The sequence below is a fragment of the Symphodus melops genome (assembly GCF_947650265.1).
Source record: "Symphodus melops genome assembly, chromosome: 23".
NCBI lineage: Eukaryota > Metazoa > Chordata > Actinopteri > Labriformes > Labridae > Symphodus > Symphodus melops.
Genome location: NC_136713.1, coordinates 1,005,540 through 1,023,845, shown reverse-complemented (window position 1 = coordinate 1,023,845; position 18,306 = coordinate 1,005,540). Strand labels below are relative to the sequence as shown.

Below are 18,306 nucleotides of genomic sequence, written 5' to 3'. Positions count from 1 at the left end.
ATTACAAACACTGGTACTGCAAATTAATCTATTGACGTGACTGAAAGACAAAATTACAAGAATCACTGCTCACTAGTGGTCACTGTAAGAAACTACAAATCTGACAATAAGAAAAACAAAACTCTCAGGGACTTAATTCACATTATTTGAGCACCAATGTTCATCAGTGAAATTTTAACAAACTGAATACTGAATAAATACTTATTTCTAAAAGAAAAGAAAATTACTAAGTTCCCTCCAGTGGTCAAAGTGTGTCACTACAGCACTATTTTACATTCACCATAATCATGACGTAATAATTAGTTTTGATCTAATCAACTAAAATGGTTTATGTAAAAAATTGCGTTGTATAAACAGTGTAATAGAGAGCAGCTGTGACATCCTCTGACCACCAGAGGGCGCTAATATCTCACATATGCGTTTTAAAGTTTCTATGTCACATTATCACAAGTTTAATATTTACGTAATTGGTTCAGGAAGTATGAATGTTTACTTTCCCCGGGTGTTCACAGTAAGGAATCACAACTCAAACTTACGGCGTAGGAATCAGGACATACACTGTAAAAATCACAACACAGGACATGCTATTTAAATACCAGACCACATCATACACTGTAAAAAAAAAACAATGTAAAAGGGGAAAGCTGGAAGTTAATACTCAGCAGGATAAATAATTAAAAAAAAGAGTATAACTTAACTGAACCAATATGAAAGCAGCAGGAACTAGATGAAGTTTATTGACTGAAATACCAAGAACCACATCGTGACCCTTCCGGACCTGGGCATCGCCGTCCCACCCCGTTTCCAATGTCACAACTCGTTATCAGTTTTAGCCTCAGGACAGACTCACTGATTGGTTGACCATCAGCCTGGGCCAACTGGAGACATTCAAGTGCTGTCTTCAGGTGTTAAGAGTCTGCAGCTGACAAGCATATACAGTATAACACCACATACGCTACTGTTGGAAGAACTGATCCATGTGAGAATATTCACGAAGGCTGCTGTTTAACGCTTTCATTTGTCATCGCGTACGCAGCTCCCTCAGGTGAAAAATTGTCCAATGTTTGGAACACTAAACCGGTATACCCCAACTAAAATTAAAAAAAAGGCAGGAGTTACAGCGACATTAACTTTGTCTACCACGTTGAAGGAAGCAAAACTAATCCGTTTTCACCTCGACTCATTTTAAAACGGTACAATCTCCAGGTCTCGAGCTGCTGCTGCTAAAAACCTAGCAACAGTGAGGAACGCTCTTAATAAAATTTTAAGGGCGTATTTCACAGTTTTCTGCTTGGATACCTTCGAAATATAGCTTACTTATTCTCTTACTAGTTCACTTGAGGTATCTACCCCAACTTTAAAAAGACTGGAAGTAGGAGGAGTTTATTTTGTAAATGCAAAATGGCATCAATCAGTTTAAGATATTTTTGTTGTTGAATTAATCAAAATGACCTCAAAGATGGATTGCAATGTGATCCCATTCAAGCTCAACTGATCTACTGAGCAGTAAGTGGCTCTCCCTCTTCCACAGAGTGCAAAGACACAGAGGAACCAGCCAAGAACCCGAACCCAAAACCGGGGTAAACGGGTTCAGTGAACGTCGAGCTGAAGGTGTAGAGGTGGATCAGCGTGTCAGATGAAACTCTGTAAAATGACAGAGTGCCAGCAGGACAGTCCACATACACTGCTACCCTGTTAGGGTCCGAGGGGGAGGACAATGAGTAGATGGATGTTCTTTTGTTGTTGTGCCAGACATAGTAACGACCGCCATCAGAGCATATCAGCCTCCAGGACAGTTCGTTCTCTCCGAAAACACAGTTTTCACTGTCTCCTTTCCTGCCGATCTCCCTGTAAGCCACTGATATGGAACATCTTCCTGTCCAATCCACTTCCCAGTAGGCGCGACCCTTCATCCCGTTTGTACTCAGGAGCTGAGGGCACCGGTCAAACCGGTCTGGATGATCAGGATGGGACTGATCCTTCTCCACATACGATGCCCTGCTGTTGTTGTCGGACAGCTTGATGTTTTTGTTCACTGTGTTTGAGTCAAGTGTGACTTTGCATTCATCTGTTAGAGAGAAAAATACAGCAGTCGTTATTCCTGATTAACTGTTTAATGAAGACTCAAGACAATAGGAGGTTTGTGCGAGTGATATCCCAGTTTCTGGATTAATCATACTTACACTTTCTCAAACCTGGCTTCAACCATTGGATTCCATCAGGCTGCACCCTAAAAGGATTGGCGGTTATCATCACTCTCAAGTACATAAATTCATTACATGTTTAAAAAAACAGACTCAGATATACTGGTAAATGTGGCAACGTGTCCATCTCATCCACTCTCTACCCATTGGCCAATCATCTGATTCCAAAACTATACACACCCCCATCCCCATCCCACCTTCAGCCCAAGAAAGAAAATGGTCCAATTTATTTTTGCAACAAATTGTTTAAGGCCCCAGCAGGCTTCTCATACCTGAGAGTTTCCAGTTTGGTGTTTGGATCCCTCAGTCCAGCCGAAAGCAGTTTTGCTCCTGACTCACCCAGGTGGTTGTAGCTCAGGTCCAGCTCTCTGAGATGGGAGGGGTTGGAACTCAGAGCTGAGGCCAGAGAGGAACAACCGTCCTGTGAGATCAGACAGCCTGACAACCTGCAAACAACGCAGATATGGCAGATAGGATGATCAGGCTAACGGCAAAACACAAATCTTTTGAGATCCAGATCCATCTTTAATCCCTCCAGCATCTCAGACCCTTCCCCATGGTTCCCTCCTATTTGGACCTGCCTGGAAAACTCCTGGTTCAGTACAATGCTTACATCGCTGCTGAAGCTGCACAAATCCATGTTTGGATCTGTTTTAATCCAACTCATGAACCCCAGAGTACTCATACCCTTCCTTGAAGACCAAACCCAGACCCATGACCATTGGTGGTTGTCGGAACATACAGTAGATCAACTGTCAAATTTTAAGATGTGCCTTCAGAGTGACTTCCCTCACCATGACAGTAGCATGACAGCAAAAACTGCACTAATTCGTCAAGTGCTCTTACAATCCAGTTAACCTTCACTCTTAAGCGAGACCCAAAATCCTAGAACTTGGCGACAGCATCCCATTGCCTTCCAGCAAAGACCACTGGATTGGGACTTTGTGGGGTTGATTAGCAGGTGTCCTCCAAGGAATCTTTTCTGATTCCTTGATAGGTCTTTTCCAGAACTTCAAAATCACATTTCAAGTTGCCCTTAATTGAATGGGTTAAAAAGTATCTTGACCTGAGAGTTTCCAGTGTACAGTGTGGACTCGCCAGTCCAGCCAAAAACAGCTTCACTCCCGAGTCCCGCAGGTCATTGTTACTGAGGTTCAGTTCCTTCAGGTTTGAGGACTGGTTGGTCAAAACTGAGCACAGAGCTTCACAGCTTCTTTCCGAGAGATTACACCCACTAAGCCTGGAGAGAAAATCGTAAAACACAAGTAATATTGTTATTTGTTGTTTCTTCCTGCAAGAATTGGCATAAACGTTTATGATGGAAAAAGCCATCTTACACAGCTTTCTTGGTGGCCTTTACAACTGGGAGCAGCCTCAGAAGAGCCTCCTCTGAGGCTGAGTATTTCCTCAAGTCAAATTCCTCCAGATCATTTTCTGACGACAGCAAGATGAAGACCAGAGCCGACCACTGAGCAGGAGACAGCTTCTCGGTGGACAGACTCCCTGATCTCAGGAACTGCTGCATGTGCTCCACTAGAGAACGGTCCTTAAGTTCATTCAGACAGTGGAACAGGTTGATGCTTTTCTCTACAGAAGGAGCCTCCTCAATCTTGTCTTTGATGTACCTGGATGTTTCTTGATTTGTCTGTTCGCAATTGTCTGTCTTTTTCAGCAAACCTCGTAGCAGAGTCTGATTGGACTGAAGGGAAAGTCCCAGGAGGAAGCGCAAGAACAAGTCCAGGTGTCCATTGGGACTCTTGCATGCTTCGTCCACGGCACTCACGTAGAACTGTGTCTCTACAGTTGCCTCATTTGTTGTTTCAGACGACTGGGAGGGTGATGGTGTGACTGAGATCAGATTGTCTCCAGAGTTGATGAAGGTCAGATGGACATGAAGAGCAGCCAGAAACTCCTGAACGCTCAGATGGACGAAGCAGAACACCTTGCTCTGGTACAGTCCTTTCTCCTCGATGAAGATCTGTGTGAACACTCCTGAGTACACTGAGGCTTTTTCGATGTCGATGCCACAGTGGGTCAGGTCGGATTCGTAGAAGATCAGGTTTCCCTCCTGCAGCTGCTCAAAAGCCAGTTTTCCCAGAGACTCAATCATCTTCCTGCTCTCTGGACTCCAGTGTGGATCTGTCTCAGCTCCTCCATCATACTTGAGGTTCTTCACTTTGGACTGAACCACCAGGAAGTGGATGTATAGCTCAGTCAGGGTCTTCGGCATCTCCCCTCCCTCTTCTTCTTTCAGCACATCCTCCAGAACTGTAGCAGTGATCCAGCAGAAGACCGGGATGTGGCACATGATGTGGAGGCTTCGGGATGTCTTGATGTGGGAGATGATCCTTCCTGCCTGTTTCTTATCTTTGAATCTCTTCCTGAAGTACTCGTCCTTCTGTGGGTCGTTGAACCCTCTGACCTCTGTCACCATGTCAACACAGTCAGGAGGGATCTGATTGGCAGCTGCAGGTCGTGTGGTTATCCAGAGGCGAGCAGAGGGAAGCAGTTTCCCCCTGATGAGGTTTGTCAGCAGCACATCCACTGAGGTGGACTCTGTGACATCAGTCAGGGTCTGGTTGTTTTTAAAGTCCAGAGGAAGTCGACACTCATCCAGACCGTCAAAGATGAACACCACCTGGAACTCTTCAAACCTGCAGATTCCTGCTTCTTTGATTTCAGGAAAGAAGTGATGAACAAGTTCCACCAAGCTGAACTTTTTCTCTTTCAGCACATTCAGCTCTCTGAAAGTGAATGGAAATGTGAACTGGATGTCCTGGTTGGCTTTGTCTTCAGCCCAGTCCAGAGTGAACTTCTGTGTTAAGACTGTTTTCCCGATGCCAGCCACTCCCTTTGTCATCACTCTTCTGATTGGTCTATCTTTTCCAGCTACAGCTTGAAAGATGTCTTCTTGTCTGATGGTCCTCTCTGGTCTATCTGGTCTCCTGGATGCTGTTTCAATCTGTCTGACCTCGTGTTCCTCGTTGACCTCTCCGGCCCCTCCCTCTGTGATGAAGAGCTCCGTGTAGATCTCGTTCAGAAGTGTGTGCGCTCCCGCTTTAGCAATCCCCTCAAACACACACTGGAACTTCTTCTTTAAGCTCCATTTAAGTTTTTGCTGATGAGGTGGAACAGTGTGGCCTGAATGAAAAACAGAATTCACAGATTGATAAAAATGAAAACCTGACAACAGCTTGATAACACAAAAGAAGACGTATTCTACATGTTTCCTCTTACAGCTCTGCAGACAGTCAGCCAGCTCATTTTCCTTCATTATCCTCAGGAAGCCAACTATCATCTTTAGCATGGCCTCTTTGCAGATCTTCTCCTGCTCAGCCTCTTCATCATCTAGCACCTTCTTGTCCTCCATCGCACTCTTCACCTGTTCACGGTAATCTGAACTCAGAACCTTCTGGATGTTTTTCAATTCCTTCTCGATAAAGGTGACAATTTTCTTCTCCAGCAGCTGAAGAAATAAAACCCAAAGACACAAATAAAAGTCATGAAAACAAAAGGTAGAGCTTAACAACCCACTGATCTTTGAAGCACATCGCAGAGACTTTTTTTAATATGGAATAATTGTAGAAGTAGTCGTTGGACATGTACACACCGTAAATATGGAGTCCAAGCCTGTTTGAGGCCGCTGGGACGGATGACAACTGGGAGCGTCTGAGCTCTGCTGGTTGACTCTGTGAGGGAATCATCAAGACATACTCAGGTGTTGTTCGTCCACTCAGACGTCAGCATGAGGTAAAGGACATCTTGATTAAACATTGATTATGACGATCCCACCGTTCTTAAAGATCTTTCAACGGGTCTTAGCTGAAGTTAGTCTTCGCGCACTTCTTAATCCGCCATGCAAGCAATCGCTGTAGGATGTGTCAAAAACTGGTCCAAACAGCAGGACTCTGAACACCTGGGCGCATCAACATGTGTACTACTACTCGAGATAAAGGACTGGACCTGTCTGGATCAGGACGTCCTCTCTTTGTCCCTTCAAATCAATGCAAACATTTCTTCTTATTAACTTTGCAACGTGTCTGCTTTATAGCTACGGTTTGAAATATCAAATAACTGCAACCAACAAAATCCCTCTTGGAGAATCACAGACCTCTGCACACGCCTTCTGAGGTTTCTGATAGACTAAATAAACCTCATGGACATGTCAACCAACTGGACCTGGAGGCTTTAAACCAACTCACTTCTTTCTTTCCGTCTCTGCACTTTGGACTTCAAAGGCTATTGGCGGCTCCATGGATTGGTCACTGCTGAAAGACGCGCAGCTACTTGGAGAAACTGTGCATCCAGGTTCTCCATCATTAATCCTGTTAGAAAGAGTCGAAGACCACCAGGGAAGATTTGAGGTTAAAAATCCAAATTTCAACACTGAGGATAACTTTCTTTTCTCACCTTGTACTTTTGTTTTGGACACATAAACATTGTTAAGTTATAATAGTGGTCACTCTTTAAATACACAAATCTAGCTTCAGTTTCAGAGTCCCGTATCCTGCTACGTCTGTTCAACAGAGGGAAAGACCACTTGGGCAAAAATCCCCCTTGAAGTTTGAGCTTTCCAAGTTATTAAAAGCACACTAAGAAGATCTTACTGTAAGATCTTTGGTTTCTTTCACTTGATACTGTAGTTTAAAGGGTTATTGTTGGGGAGTTGGGTTTAGCAGCAAATTAGACTAACTAATGGTGCTTTGTCTTTAAGGACCCTCTGCCACATAACGTGAACAGTAAGTTAGCATGAAGATACCGTCCCTCGGTCTCTTGGGGAGGCCGAGGGAGAAAATGTTGCTGGCTCCAGCGAGGCTGCCCGTCGACTAAATTCTCTCAGGGTCTGACGTCGTAATGACCGCCATTCATTGTGTGAGAAAACAAACGTGGACTGACCCCTTTCTTTGTCCATTTCTTTGTCCATTAAATTGCAGACGTGAATCCATGGATTGTGCACACCTGCTCACCATGGTCACACAGCTGTGTTCAGGTTCAGGGTCTGCCCTCTGATTAATCCTGTCAGAGAAGAAGACCCCAAAAGGGAGGAAATGTAGCAAGAAATATGAACATTTAAGGCTATAAAATCAATCACAAGGTCATAATAAGACCATCAACTCGAAGATTTCCCATTTTCCAGGGATTAGCCCTAGCTTAAATGTTTGGAGGAAAACAGCTGATGTTTTACTACTACTCCATTTCGGACATGTTAATTTTTTTAATATTTTGTCGATATTTTCTTATAATTATTATTTTGTTGTTTTCTTCACATGTTCAAAATAAAACAATAAAATAAAATAAAAAAAATCTAATCAGTTGACCCAGACACAACATTGTTGTTGACACTTTCAGACATTTTTTGCAGGTCTGTGTTCACAGTGCTTTTATCAACAAAGCCGAACTTTAAAAAACAACAACAACAAAAAACAACATGTAAACATGACCTTAATGGTTGACTTACCCCAGTTCAAGCACGCATTGTCCGTTAAATTGTAAAGGCGAGTCCATGGACTCTGCACTCCTGCAGGACACACAGCTAGGTTCTGGTCTCCCATGAATCCTGTTAGAGAGGAAGAGCAGCAGGGAGGGAAATTCAGTGATCAATAAGAACATTTTGTATCATCACAGCAACAACACGTTTAACGCAGAGGGAGACGTACTTCTCTTTTAGTCGGCTTTTGCTTTTTTTGGAGCAACGTTCTCGTTCAAACTCGTAAAAGTTTTCCTTTGACGAGTCGCTCTTGAAGGACACACAGCTGGGTTCAGGTCCAGCAGAGTCTGGTCTGTAACAGAACACACACACACAGAGCTCAGAGTGAGAGAATAGTGATGGAGGAGTGATTTGAATCAGGAGCAGGTAAAGATCCAGGCCTCACCTGTGAGCTTCATGTTCCTCACACAAACAGGGCCGGGCTCCTTCCTCCTCCTTGTCTCGGTGCTCACTCCGATTCATGCTGCTGGTCCCTGGCACACAGCTGCTGTTCTATTCAGTCCACTAGATGGCGTCCTGAAGCTGCAGGAGGGTGAACAGAGGGACACAGAAAATCCCCTGATCACATGTCCTTCATGACTGGTCTGCTTAGCATCTGAATATGTTTGTATTTCATGCATCAGTTTTTTTTTTTTTTTTTTTTTAACTATTTCCTCAGGTGGTTTTCAGAGACGCGTCCGTTTAAGGTGAACTTTGCAAACTTCCTATTTCTTCACTTTTCAAGCGAAAGAGTTAAACTTCTGCAAAGCTAACAAAGGGACAATCTGCAAAAAACGAAACCTGAGTCCTTTGTTAAAGAAAAGGGATTAAAGTCACCGTGTAAATGTGTACGGGTCACAGACAGAGAGATAAATGCCACCACGCTGAACGACTGCAGACCTGTCAACAGATCTTTTAGAGAATAAATCACTTTTGTATGATAATGTCCTCCAGTCAGTCACGGGACATCCCCAAACTGCAGCTAGGTGTTGTTTAAAATTTAAAAAAAAAAAAAAACACCTTACACAAGATATTGATAAATGACAATCAACACCTTATACATATTGTCAATTAAATGGATAAAACAAGACTTCAGCAAATGCTTACTACCTGCTAATAAAACTACAAGCTTATTTCATATAAAGTTATTACCTTAGCATGCATTCATTCACTGAGTGCTGTAAGCTTTAAGAGAGATATAAGAGATATAAGAGCTATAAGAGACAGATTTTTAATTGAATAAAGGAATTTTTTTAATTGTTTTCTCTTTTTTGTATTTTTTTTCTCAGGAAATCATGAATGACCTTTTCAATATGTTGTCGATATCTTTATGTTGCATTGATGATATATCGCCCAGAGCATAGTGTGAATACAGATTTGGCTAAATTCACCCATCTTCAAAAACTTTGGAGAACATATATGAAGTACAACAGTTTACTTTACACCAGGGGTGTCCAAAGTGCGGCCCGGGGGCCATTTGTGGCCCTTGAGTGGATTGTTTGTGGCCCTTGACTTCAAATCGAAGAATCAGAAGATTTTGGCCCCAGGCCTCATCAGATGGCATATTTCGTTCTTTTTTTTCTTTTTCATGTTAGCGAGGGAGACCTATAAAAGCCTGACTATTCTTTCCAAAAAATTACAACACAACAGTTTCCCACTGCAGTTAGTTATTGTGTATTTACATAATTTTTTGAAGAGGTCAAAATACAAAAAGTTCCTTCCAATATTTAAAAAAAACAAACAAAAAAATCCTGTGGCCCGTGAGCGATTCTAAAGCGACAATTTTGGCCCGCAAGAAAAAAAGTTTGGACACCACTGATTTACAGTATACAGTTTCACTGTTAAGCAGCCCTGACATTTCAGTCTCAGGTTTCAGTGGTGCTTGGTGTGGAGTATCAGAGGCAGTAGACAGTTTCCTGCTGGCTCCTGTGACTTCATCTCATCCAATGAAACTCATTGTTCTTATCTGAAGCTGCTATAAGGAAATGGGAACAAGCCGGGTTCAAGGCCAGGACAAACCACGTCCCATTATGGACTCAAAACAGGACGCAACATTTAAGTTTGAAATAAAGCACAATTCTGTATTTTACTGGACATGTGGTAACCTGACCTCTGACCCCGAAAAGGGAAAAGCTGTATTAATAACCTTGGATGGGTGGATTGCTGCTGCTGAAGTTAAACCCACAAGATGAAAACATAAAGACACAGCTACATGAATCCACACTCCTAAAAACAAAGAGACAATCAAAACACTTCCGGACTATCTCGTAAACATTTACTCTAAAAAAAGGAAACTTTACCTCCAGAGGCGACTCTTGTCACAGTGAAGCCGAGTTCAGGGACTCATCCTGCGGGTCCGCTGCAGCTGATCTCCGCCTCCTCTGCTTTCTGGTCCTCACGAGCTCATCTGTCACTCTTCTTCCGTCTCCTTCTCTTATTTCAATGTTTACTCTCCAAATCCAACATGGCGGAAAAATGTTTTTTTTTTTTTTTTTTTAAAACAAACAATTTAATCAACAGATCAAAATATTTTCAAACAAACAAAGTCCTGACCAAACGACAGGAGACTCATTAATAGTTAATTATTCAAATGAGCCAAATAAATCTTCTTCTGACAGGTAAATGCATCACAACTGCGTCAACTCCTGAAAGCGAAAGTAAACTACGCACCGGAAATACGTCAGCTTGATTTATTGACAACGCACGTGAACATAAACAAGAATAAAAATGATCGGAATAATGTTTCATTCTTTCCATATTTAAGTCAAAAAACACATTCAAGTTTATTTTCTAATCACATTCACACAGATTATTTTACTTTCATTTGGAATTATTATGATTTATGCAAATTTAACAAAGTAAATGGTTTAAAAACGTTAAAAAAAATAAGTTAAACTGATTGAAACATCATCTTTCAAAATCAGGAGGTTTTAAAAACATTTTGTCAGGCAGGTTCATTATCACATTTCAACAAGACGTCAAACGCATCATGATCATTTTAAGATAAATCTGTGAAATCCCCCAGAATTATGATTTTATATTTATAAAACAATAATGTCAGCATAAATTGTCATACAATGGATACATAACATACAATTTTAATGTGAGCCTTTTCATTGGCTTTTTAAATCAACTTTAATCAATTTTAAACCTGTTTCTTATACTACATAAAATGTTTGGATTAAGGGATAAACAACAAATAGTCTGAGTCACGTGTCGGCTTGTTCAGTGTGTTTGAGGTGAAGAGTTCATGACTACATTCTGCTGATGTCTTAACGCTTTGATTTAAAGATAAAATGTTCCTCCTACAGATGCTCCACAGAGCCTGAATGCATCACCAGAACTTCACAAGGTGGGGCTGACCCTGAAGGCAGCACGGCTCTGTGGCAGCTCCTCTACATATAAACCAGATATAAAATCATCTTCAGCTTTGTTTACCCCGAGCCAACGAGATCATTTCAAGAAAAATCTACAGTGGTCGAAACATTCAATCAAAAAAAAAAAAAAAAAAAAAAGATTAACCCTAACTTTGTCTATCCTGTTTATTTATTCAAATTATTGGTTAAATAATTACATTATTTAAACTCTTGTAAGCTATGTTATTGTGTTATTTGAGTTACCTGCTAAAACAGCCTGTATCGGCAGCTCTTATTTTGAAAGGTTTCAAGGAACGGAAGTGTGTGGTTCAGGACCCGTGCGGGGTTCTCCCGCCGTGTGCGGCAATAAAGGAGCAGACGAATGTTCAACTCTACAAAGACTCCGTACTTCTTTATTTTATATTTTCCCAGGTACATGAATCATACACACCCTTGGTTACACTCTTTTGATCCAGATATTAAAATTTTATTCATTAGGATTAATTTATATTTTCATGTTCTGGGATATCTCTGCTGTTTTCTGTTTTCATACTTGGCTCATTTCACAACACTTCTCGGATAATTATTTTTATTTTAGCAGCTTCAGTTAGTGAGAGGCTGTGATTACCAAAGCCAGTTTAGGTATTTCCCACCGCTCTTGAAGGCAGCATTCTGTAGGTTATGATTTAACGTCAGTGTGTATGTAACTGGAGAGGAGGCCGGAGACATCTCCGGTTCATTTAACTCACAGAGAGCGCAGAGGATTCTTTGAACGGTGAGGAAAGTTTATGTTTGAATTATTTATGTGGAGAAGTTTGAAAGATTTACCTGCTTCAGATTTCAGAGAAGTTTACTTTACTTTAAATATTATTATTTTAAAAACCTTTTTGAAATGACAAAGTGATAAAAAAAATAAAGATTGGTTTGTTTTTCCGAACATACAAAAGTACGACCTTAAATCCACCTTAAACTCTGATGAGCAGCTCATGATTACTGTTAATTCACTGATTGTTAATTAGGTTTTGGATTCAGTTAATTAGTAGCTGGGTGGTGTGTTTATTTAATTTTTTATACGTTTTTATTTATTTAGAATTTATTTTGGGTAACACCTTGGACTGGGCAGCTAAGGTTATTTAAGTTGGAGGCAGGTAGAGGACCAAAATGCACCTGGGTGGGCCTGAGGTTTTTTACCACAGCTCAAGAGGAAGTATGGCTCCTACGGTGGCCCTGAGGGGGCAAACCAAAGTTTTAAAGGGTGAGACAAATGTACATTTTGAAAAACAAAAAGTTTTGATGAGTGGCGAGATGAATCTTCAACCGGTAGAATCACATCGGAAAAGTAAAGGTACCGAATGTTTGGACGTGACCCGGACAGGAGCGGCCTATCAGGACTCGTTTCCAACAAGCGGTCCGGTTTGGTTCAGTACAGTTTGGTATGCTGAACCCTGATCTGATACTTGCTAGACCCCCCCCCCCCCCGGTCTAACAAGTATCAGATCAGATCAGGGTTCAGCTGTTTAGCACGCCAATAAATTCAGCAAATGGACGTCCAGCAGAGGTCAGCACCTTCGAGGTCATCCATGGGCGGAGCTATGCACTGACTTTAACGTGACTACTGTGTCGAGCTCGGCCCCTAAGCGTCGATTGGTACACTTGGAACTTCGAGAGAAGGGTAACGAAAAAAGAGAAGAGAGTTTAGTTGGTTTTGATGCAAAGACCGCGTCTAACCTGTTATACGCAGTTTATGACCAGCTGTTAATGTGAACACTTCTGCACTTCCCAGTCTGGAACCTGAACGCATCATTTCTTGGTCAGTCCTGGAGGAGCAGAGGAGAGGTCACAATGTCTCCCCTGTGTGTCCTGCTGATGTTTGTCTGTCTGCAGAGAGGACAGGTGAGTGCAGGTGAGTGCTCGTCACCGTCTCAATCATACCTGAGTCTTGAGGGGGCAGGAGACAGACTCTAGTGGACACTGGAGGAACTGCAGCTGTAAAGTTGGACATTTTAACATAGAGCTCTATGGAGACTGACTCACTGCAGGAGACAGACTCTAGTGGACACTGGAGGAACTGCAGCTGTAAAGTTGGACATTTTAACATAGAGCTCTATGGAGACTGACTCACTGCAGGAGACAGACTCTAGTGGACACTGGAGGAACTGCAGCTGTAAAGTTGGACATTTTAACATAGAGCTCTATGGAGACTGACTCACTGCAGGAGACAGACTCTAGTGGACACTGGAGGAACTGCAGCTGTAAAGTTGGACATTTTAACATAGAGCTCTATGGAGACTGACTCACTGCAGGAGACAGACTCTAGTGGACACTGGAGGAACTGCAGCTGTAAAGTTGGACATTTTAACATAGAGCTCTATGGAGACTGACTCACTGCAGGAGACAGACTCTAGTGGACGCTGGAGGAACTGCAGCTGTAAAGTTGTACATTTTAACATAGAGCTCTATGGAGACTGACTCACTGCAGGAGACGGACTCTAGTGGACGCTGGAGGAACTGCAGCTGTAAAGTTGGACATTTTAACGTAGAGCTCTATGGAGACTGACTCACTGCAGGAGACGGACTCTAGTGGACACTGGAGGAACTGCAGCTGTAAAGTTGGACATTTTAACATAGAGCTCTATGGAGACTGACTCACTGCAGGAGACAGACTCTAGTGGACACTGGAGGAACTGCAGCTGTAAAGTTGGACATTTTAACATAGAGCTCTATGGAGACTGACTCACTGCAGGAGACAGACTCTAGTGGACACTGGAGGAACTGCAGCTGTAAAGTTGGACATTTTAACATAGAGCTCTATGGAGACTGACTCACTGCAGGAGACAGACTCTAGTGGACACTGGAGGAACTGCAGCTGTAAAGTTGGACATTTTAACGTAGAGCTCTATGGAGACTGACTCACTGCAGGAGACGGACTCTAGTGGACACTGGAGGAACTGCAGCTATAAACATGGACATTTTAACATAGAGCTCTATGGAGACTGACTCACTGCAGGAGACAGACTCTAGTGGACACTGGAGGAACTGCAGCTATAAACATGGACATTTTAACATAGAGCTCTATGGAGACTGACTCACTGCAGGAGACAGACTCTCGTGGACACTGGAGGAACTGCAGCTGTAAACATGGACATTTTAACATAGAGCTCTATGGAGACTGACTCACTGCAGGAGACAGACTCTAGTGGACACTGAAGGAACTGCATTATGTTGTCTTACAGACACATGGACATTTTTAAGCTCTGCTATTCTTTCTGCAGCCGTCCCTGATGTTCAGACTTTGGACCTCAAGGTGGAGTACGGCGGGTCGGCCAGCTTGCCCTGTAATGGCTCCGCCTACCTGAGGGAGAAAGGGATCATCAGCTGGGAGACGAGTATGGGGGAGAAGATGGCGATTCTGTCAATAGAGGATGAAAGCGAGTGGGCGTTTATTAAGGTTAGGAACTATTTATAATTTGAAATTAAACAAAGCTGATTGTTGTTTGAGGGTCTCGGATCCAACATCAGGACAGTTTTGATTGACAGTGGGGGTTTTTTTTTTTTTCTTTCTCAGATCCATCCTGAGGTGGAGTTGCCAACAGAGGCGCAGTTCCGCCGAGGAGACTGGTCTCTGGACCTTAAGCGCACCAGGCTGGGGGACTCAGGGACGTATCAGTGCATCTGGGAGGGGAAAAGACAAGCGATCGTGTCCACAGTTTGGCTCACAGTGAACGGTGAGACTGATCTGCATTAATCCTGAGCATAAACATTTGTTCATTCTCGCTCAGAGGATTCCCAAAACTCACTGACGCACACCTGAGACTGTACGGATGAAGTGCACGGTATTCATGAATCTGTCTGCTCCTCCTGTTTATGTGTCTCCTCCGTGAAGAGCCGCCCGTCGAGGACGACCTGCTGTGTTCTGTAGGTGAGACAGTGACTCTGAAGTGTTACCTGTCGCTCTCCTGGAATCAGAACCTCAGCAGTCTGCAGGCTGGGTGGACCAAGGACGGATACCCCTTAGACGTGGTACTCCTCGACTTTGGACTATACTTTACATGCATGTGAGAGCATTTACAGATCGGGGCTCCAAATGACGTCCTTTTTTTTTGCCAAGCATATCGATCCATTCCTAAAGGGTGGAGCTAAACACATCGCCCGTCCTTTGATTGGCTGAGAGAATCGTTATAGTTCAAGTGTTTGCCTACCAGCTAAGGTTGTGAGAACCGAGGCGAGATCAGGGTTTACCGTACCAAACTGAACTGCTTGGTGGAAAAGAGCTCTCTGGAGTGGACGCTCATGCAGGATGCCATGTGGTGGACACCGAAGCTTCAGTGTTTAGCCAACTAAATGTACATTAATTTTTCCATAAATCTCGTTACAGTCCTGCTTCCGTCTCACATTTCTTCAAACTTCATCCAGAGAGGTGATAAGCACCACCTGCTCTGTCGTTGTCCTTTCTGTTCCAGAGTTTCCACGACGCTGCCGGCTCTCCTCGTTTTGAAATCCTTCGGGATACTTTGGATGAGTTTCATCTGAAGATCAGCTCCGCACGGCTCGGCGACAACGGAGTGTACCGCTGCTGGTATCAAACCGGGTCAGTTTTATGGGAGACTTGTGCTGCGTGTCCTTTTACGTGGAAAGTCAGCGTGCATGCAAAGTTCAGTTTGCACACAGTGATGTCATTGTTTATACCTTCAGGTACTCCAAGTCGCCCAGGCCGGGGTCACCCAACAGGATCAATCTGTCCGTGCAGGAGTCATTCATTAAAGGTATCCAGGTTGTTGTTTTTTTCCTCTTTTAGTTGTTTTTGTGTCGAGGGAACGTTCTAGCAGATGTCACGTCAGTGTAATGACGCTTGTGTTGTCACAACAGAGGCGCAGACAACGGCGGCCCTTCAGGAGACGGTGACGTCACGTGACGGCGAAGGTGAGCGTCCAAAAAAACTTATTTTTGAAGGAACGTGTTCGTTTAAAGGATTAAATTTAGGAGGGTTGCCGCGGCAACAACGGTCTGATTAAAGCTCCACAACCAAGACGTTTCTACAGCATTTTTGGTGACCATACGTCCCATTTTCAAGCTCCGTTGTCCCAAGTCCCCAAACATATCTCTAAAACACTGACATGTCCCGGTTTAGAACAGTCCCGGTTTAGAACGGTCCCGGTCCAGGTTTTGAAACAAAAACAAAAAAAATGACCAGCCAGTGAATACGCTGCGTTCTGCAAACACTCACGTGTCCGCTTTAAGTTGCCCACGGTGGAAACCGGGACACATGAAGCCGTACGGTGGGTACAGACAGGAAGTAGCTCCGTTAGGATCTCCGTGTGAGCGACGCAGGTCAGCGACCTGTGGGCGATACTTGGGGTTCTGTGGGGGTCCGGTTTTGGAGGTGGAACCTTCATGCGTCAGGAAATGAGCTGCAGTTGAAATTCATTTGTAAATTGCTTTGAAGACATTTTGTTCTTTACCTTTCATTTCATCCTCAGTCACAGAACATACAGAAACCTCTCCCTGGTGGGATCTCGCAACATCCTCATCGGAACCGACACCTCATGTTCTGGACGTGAACACACAACCAACAAAAGGTGAACCACGCCCGAATTCACCCGAGAAGACGACACTTAACAACGTAACCGCCATTTTGTATGAGCTTCATAAAAAAACTACCCTGCAAACCTTTCTGCCTTCTAAGCAACCCTTCGCTACAAGCTGCTGAATGTTGGTCATTGAGGTCGGTAAATTATCCCAATCGGATAATGAAAAATGATCCATGTGGATGACCTGATCAGTCTGTAGCTTCCCGAAAGCTTTGCTCAAGGTTTTCAGTATTTGGTTCGCATGTTTCTGCACGCTGCTGTTTTTAAAAATCCGAGTTTTTCTTACTTTGCTTTATCCCTTTTGCATGATTTTTCGTCATTTGAGCTTTCGGGGCCACCGTACCCTGTGATGTCATGTCAGTGTAATGACGCTCGTGTTGTCACAACAGAGGCGCAGACAATGGCGGCCCTTCAGGAGACGGTGACGTCACGTGACGGTGAAGGTGAGCGTCCAAAAAAAACGTATTTTTAAGGTTTTGTGTTTATTGAAATTTAGGAGCGTTGCCGTGGCAACAACGGTCTTGTTAAAACTCCGCCGAAACATGACCTGATGTTTAATCACGATGTCTGTGATTGGATCATAATTCAAACCATATTTCTCCCAACTCTCGTTTGAATGTGAAATCACGCGGGACTTAACGTGTTCTCTCTCTCGTTCATCTGTCCACCTCAGCGGCGCCGACGTCCAACTCTCTGCCCTGGGTTCGGATTGGGATAATCGCTGGAGTCCTGCTGGTCACGTCGGTTGTCCTGTGCGTCCTGAAAGCTCGACAGAAAATATAAAAAAAAAAAAGAATGAGGACAAATGGTTTGTGAATTGATGATTGTTTGAGAGGACAGACGAGCTTACCTGTTTTATTAAAAGGAACTTTGTGGAATATTTAGGTAGGGGAGGGATAAAGAATCCACACGGCTCCGCCCCTCTTTTCCAAATATGGTCACTTCCTTCTGAGTCATCAGCGCTTCAGAAACAAATCTACATTCAGAGGCTCAAACAGGATTTCCCTCAGTCTGTGAATGAGACAAACCACTAAAAAAACAGCATGTGTTTCAGATTGTCATGGTAACGACTTGAGACGCCCTAACTCCTCCCCCTTTTTATCACTCTGAACATGACCTATAATTGGCTAAATGAACATCAAGCCAGAGAAGAAGATTTGACCCTACAGATTGAGACGATAAAACTGAGAAGGCATCTTATTCTACTTGGTGGTGTCGCCCCCTGCTGGAGACGAGAAAGAACGCAGGATTTCAGACGACTCAGAGGGTGCAGGTACTTCTGATAGACGGTCTATGATATCTTATGTTTTAAATTGATAGAAATCAAATTGTCAGACTGCTGTCACATGGGTGCTTGCAGAGGTTGCAGGACTGAGTCAGGAACAGGTGCGTCCGGCATAGTTTGAAATTCAATATAGAAACAAGGTCGGTGCCAAAGCTGCGCTGTACGAGGCCGTCACGCAATCCATACAAACCTCGGCTGCAGTGCTGAAGCTTCATGAACTCTGCGGTGGGTTCGTCTGCTCCCCTCCTGAAGGAGAAACACTGTGGACGCAGACCTTCACAAGTTCATCGTGGGCGCCAGTTAACACCTTCACACGCCCCGACGTCGCTCCTTTTGATCTCTCAGACGTTCTGCACCTCTTAGACTCCGCCCACTTTCTGCATCCACGTAAACGGAAGCTCTCTGA

At 43.5% G+C, this 18,306-nt stretch overlaps 2 protein-coding genes across 2 annotated transcripts in view; one reads left to right on the top strand and one right to left on the bottom strand.

Annotated features, from left to right (window-relative positions):
- The window catches only part of LOC306818792 (uncharacterized protein), a 28,268-nt gene extending 18,162 nt beyond the window's left edge, over positions 1–10,106 (bottom strand). Inside the window, 13 exon segments of the mRNA XM_079336510.1 lie at positions 1,501–2,068; positions 2,184–2,230; positions 2,477–2,650; positions 3,271–3,444; positions 3,542–5,345; positions 5,442–5,670; positions 5,815–5,893; positions 6,407–6,529; positions 7,101–7,220; positions 7,663–7,761; positions 7,862–7,984; positions 8,078–8,214; positions 9,972–10,106. Of these exon segments, the coding sequence (XP_079192636.1) occupies positions 1,501–2,068; positions 2,184–2,230; positions 2,477–2,650; positions 3,271–3,444; positions 3,542–5,345; positions 5,442–5,670; positions 5,815–5,893; positions 6,407–6,529; positions 7,101–7,220; positions 7,663–7,761; positions 7,862–7,984; positions 8,078–8,154 (3,617 nt within the window). The 5' untranslated portion in view covers positions 8,155–8,214; positions 9,972–10,106.
- Positions 10,107–11,558: 1,452 nt separating this feature from the next.
- On the top strand, positions 11,559–17,398 carry LOC306818791 (uncharacterized protein; the record flags this gene model as incomplete). The annotated part of the gene is made up of 11 exons (XM_079336509.1): positions 11,559–11,811; positions 12,811–12,930; positions 14,300–14,475; positions 14,593–14,752; positions 14,911–15,047; positions 15,488–15,615; positions 15,720–15,790; positions 15,894–15,947; positions 16,505–16,603; positions 17,005–17,058; positions 17,289–17,398. The coding sequence occupies exons 2-11, from the start codon at positions 12,870–12,872 to the stop codon at positions 17,396–17,398; spliced, it is 1,050 nt and encodes a 349-aa protein (XP_079192635.1). The 5' UTR covers positions 11,559–11,811; positions 12,811–12,869.
- Positions 17,399–18,306: the final 908 nt, after the last annotated feature.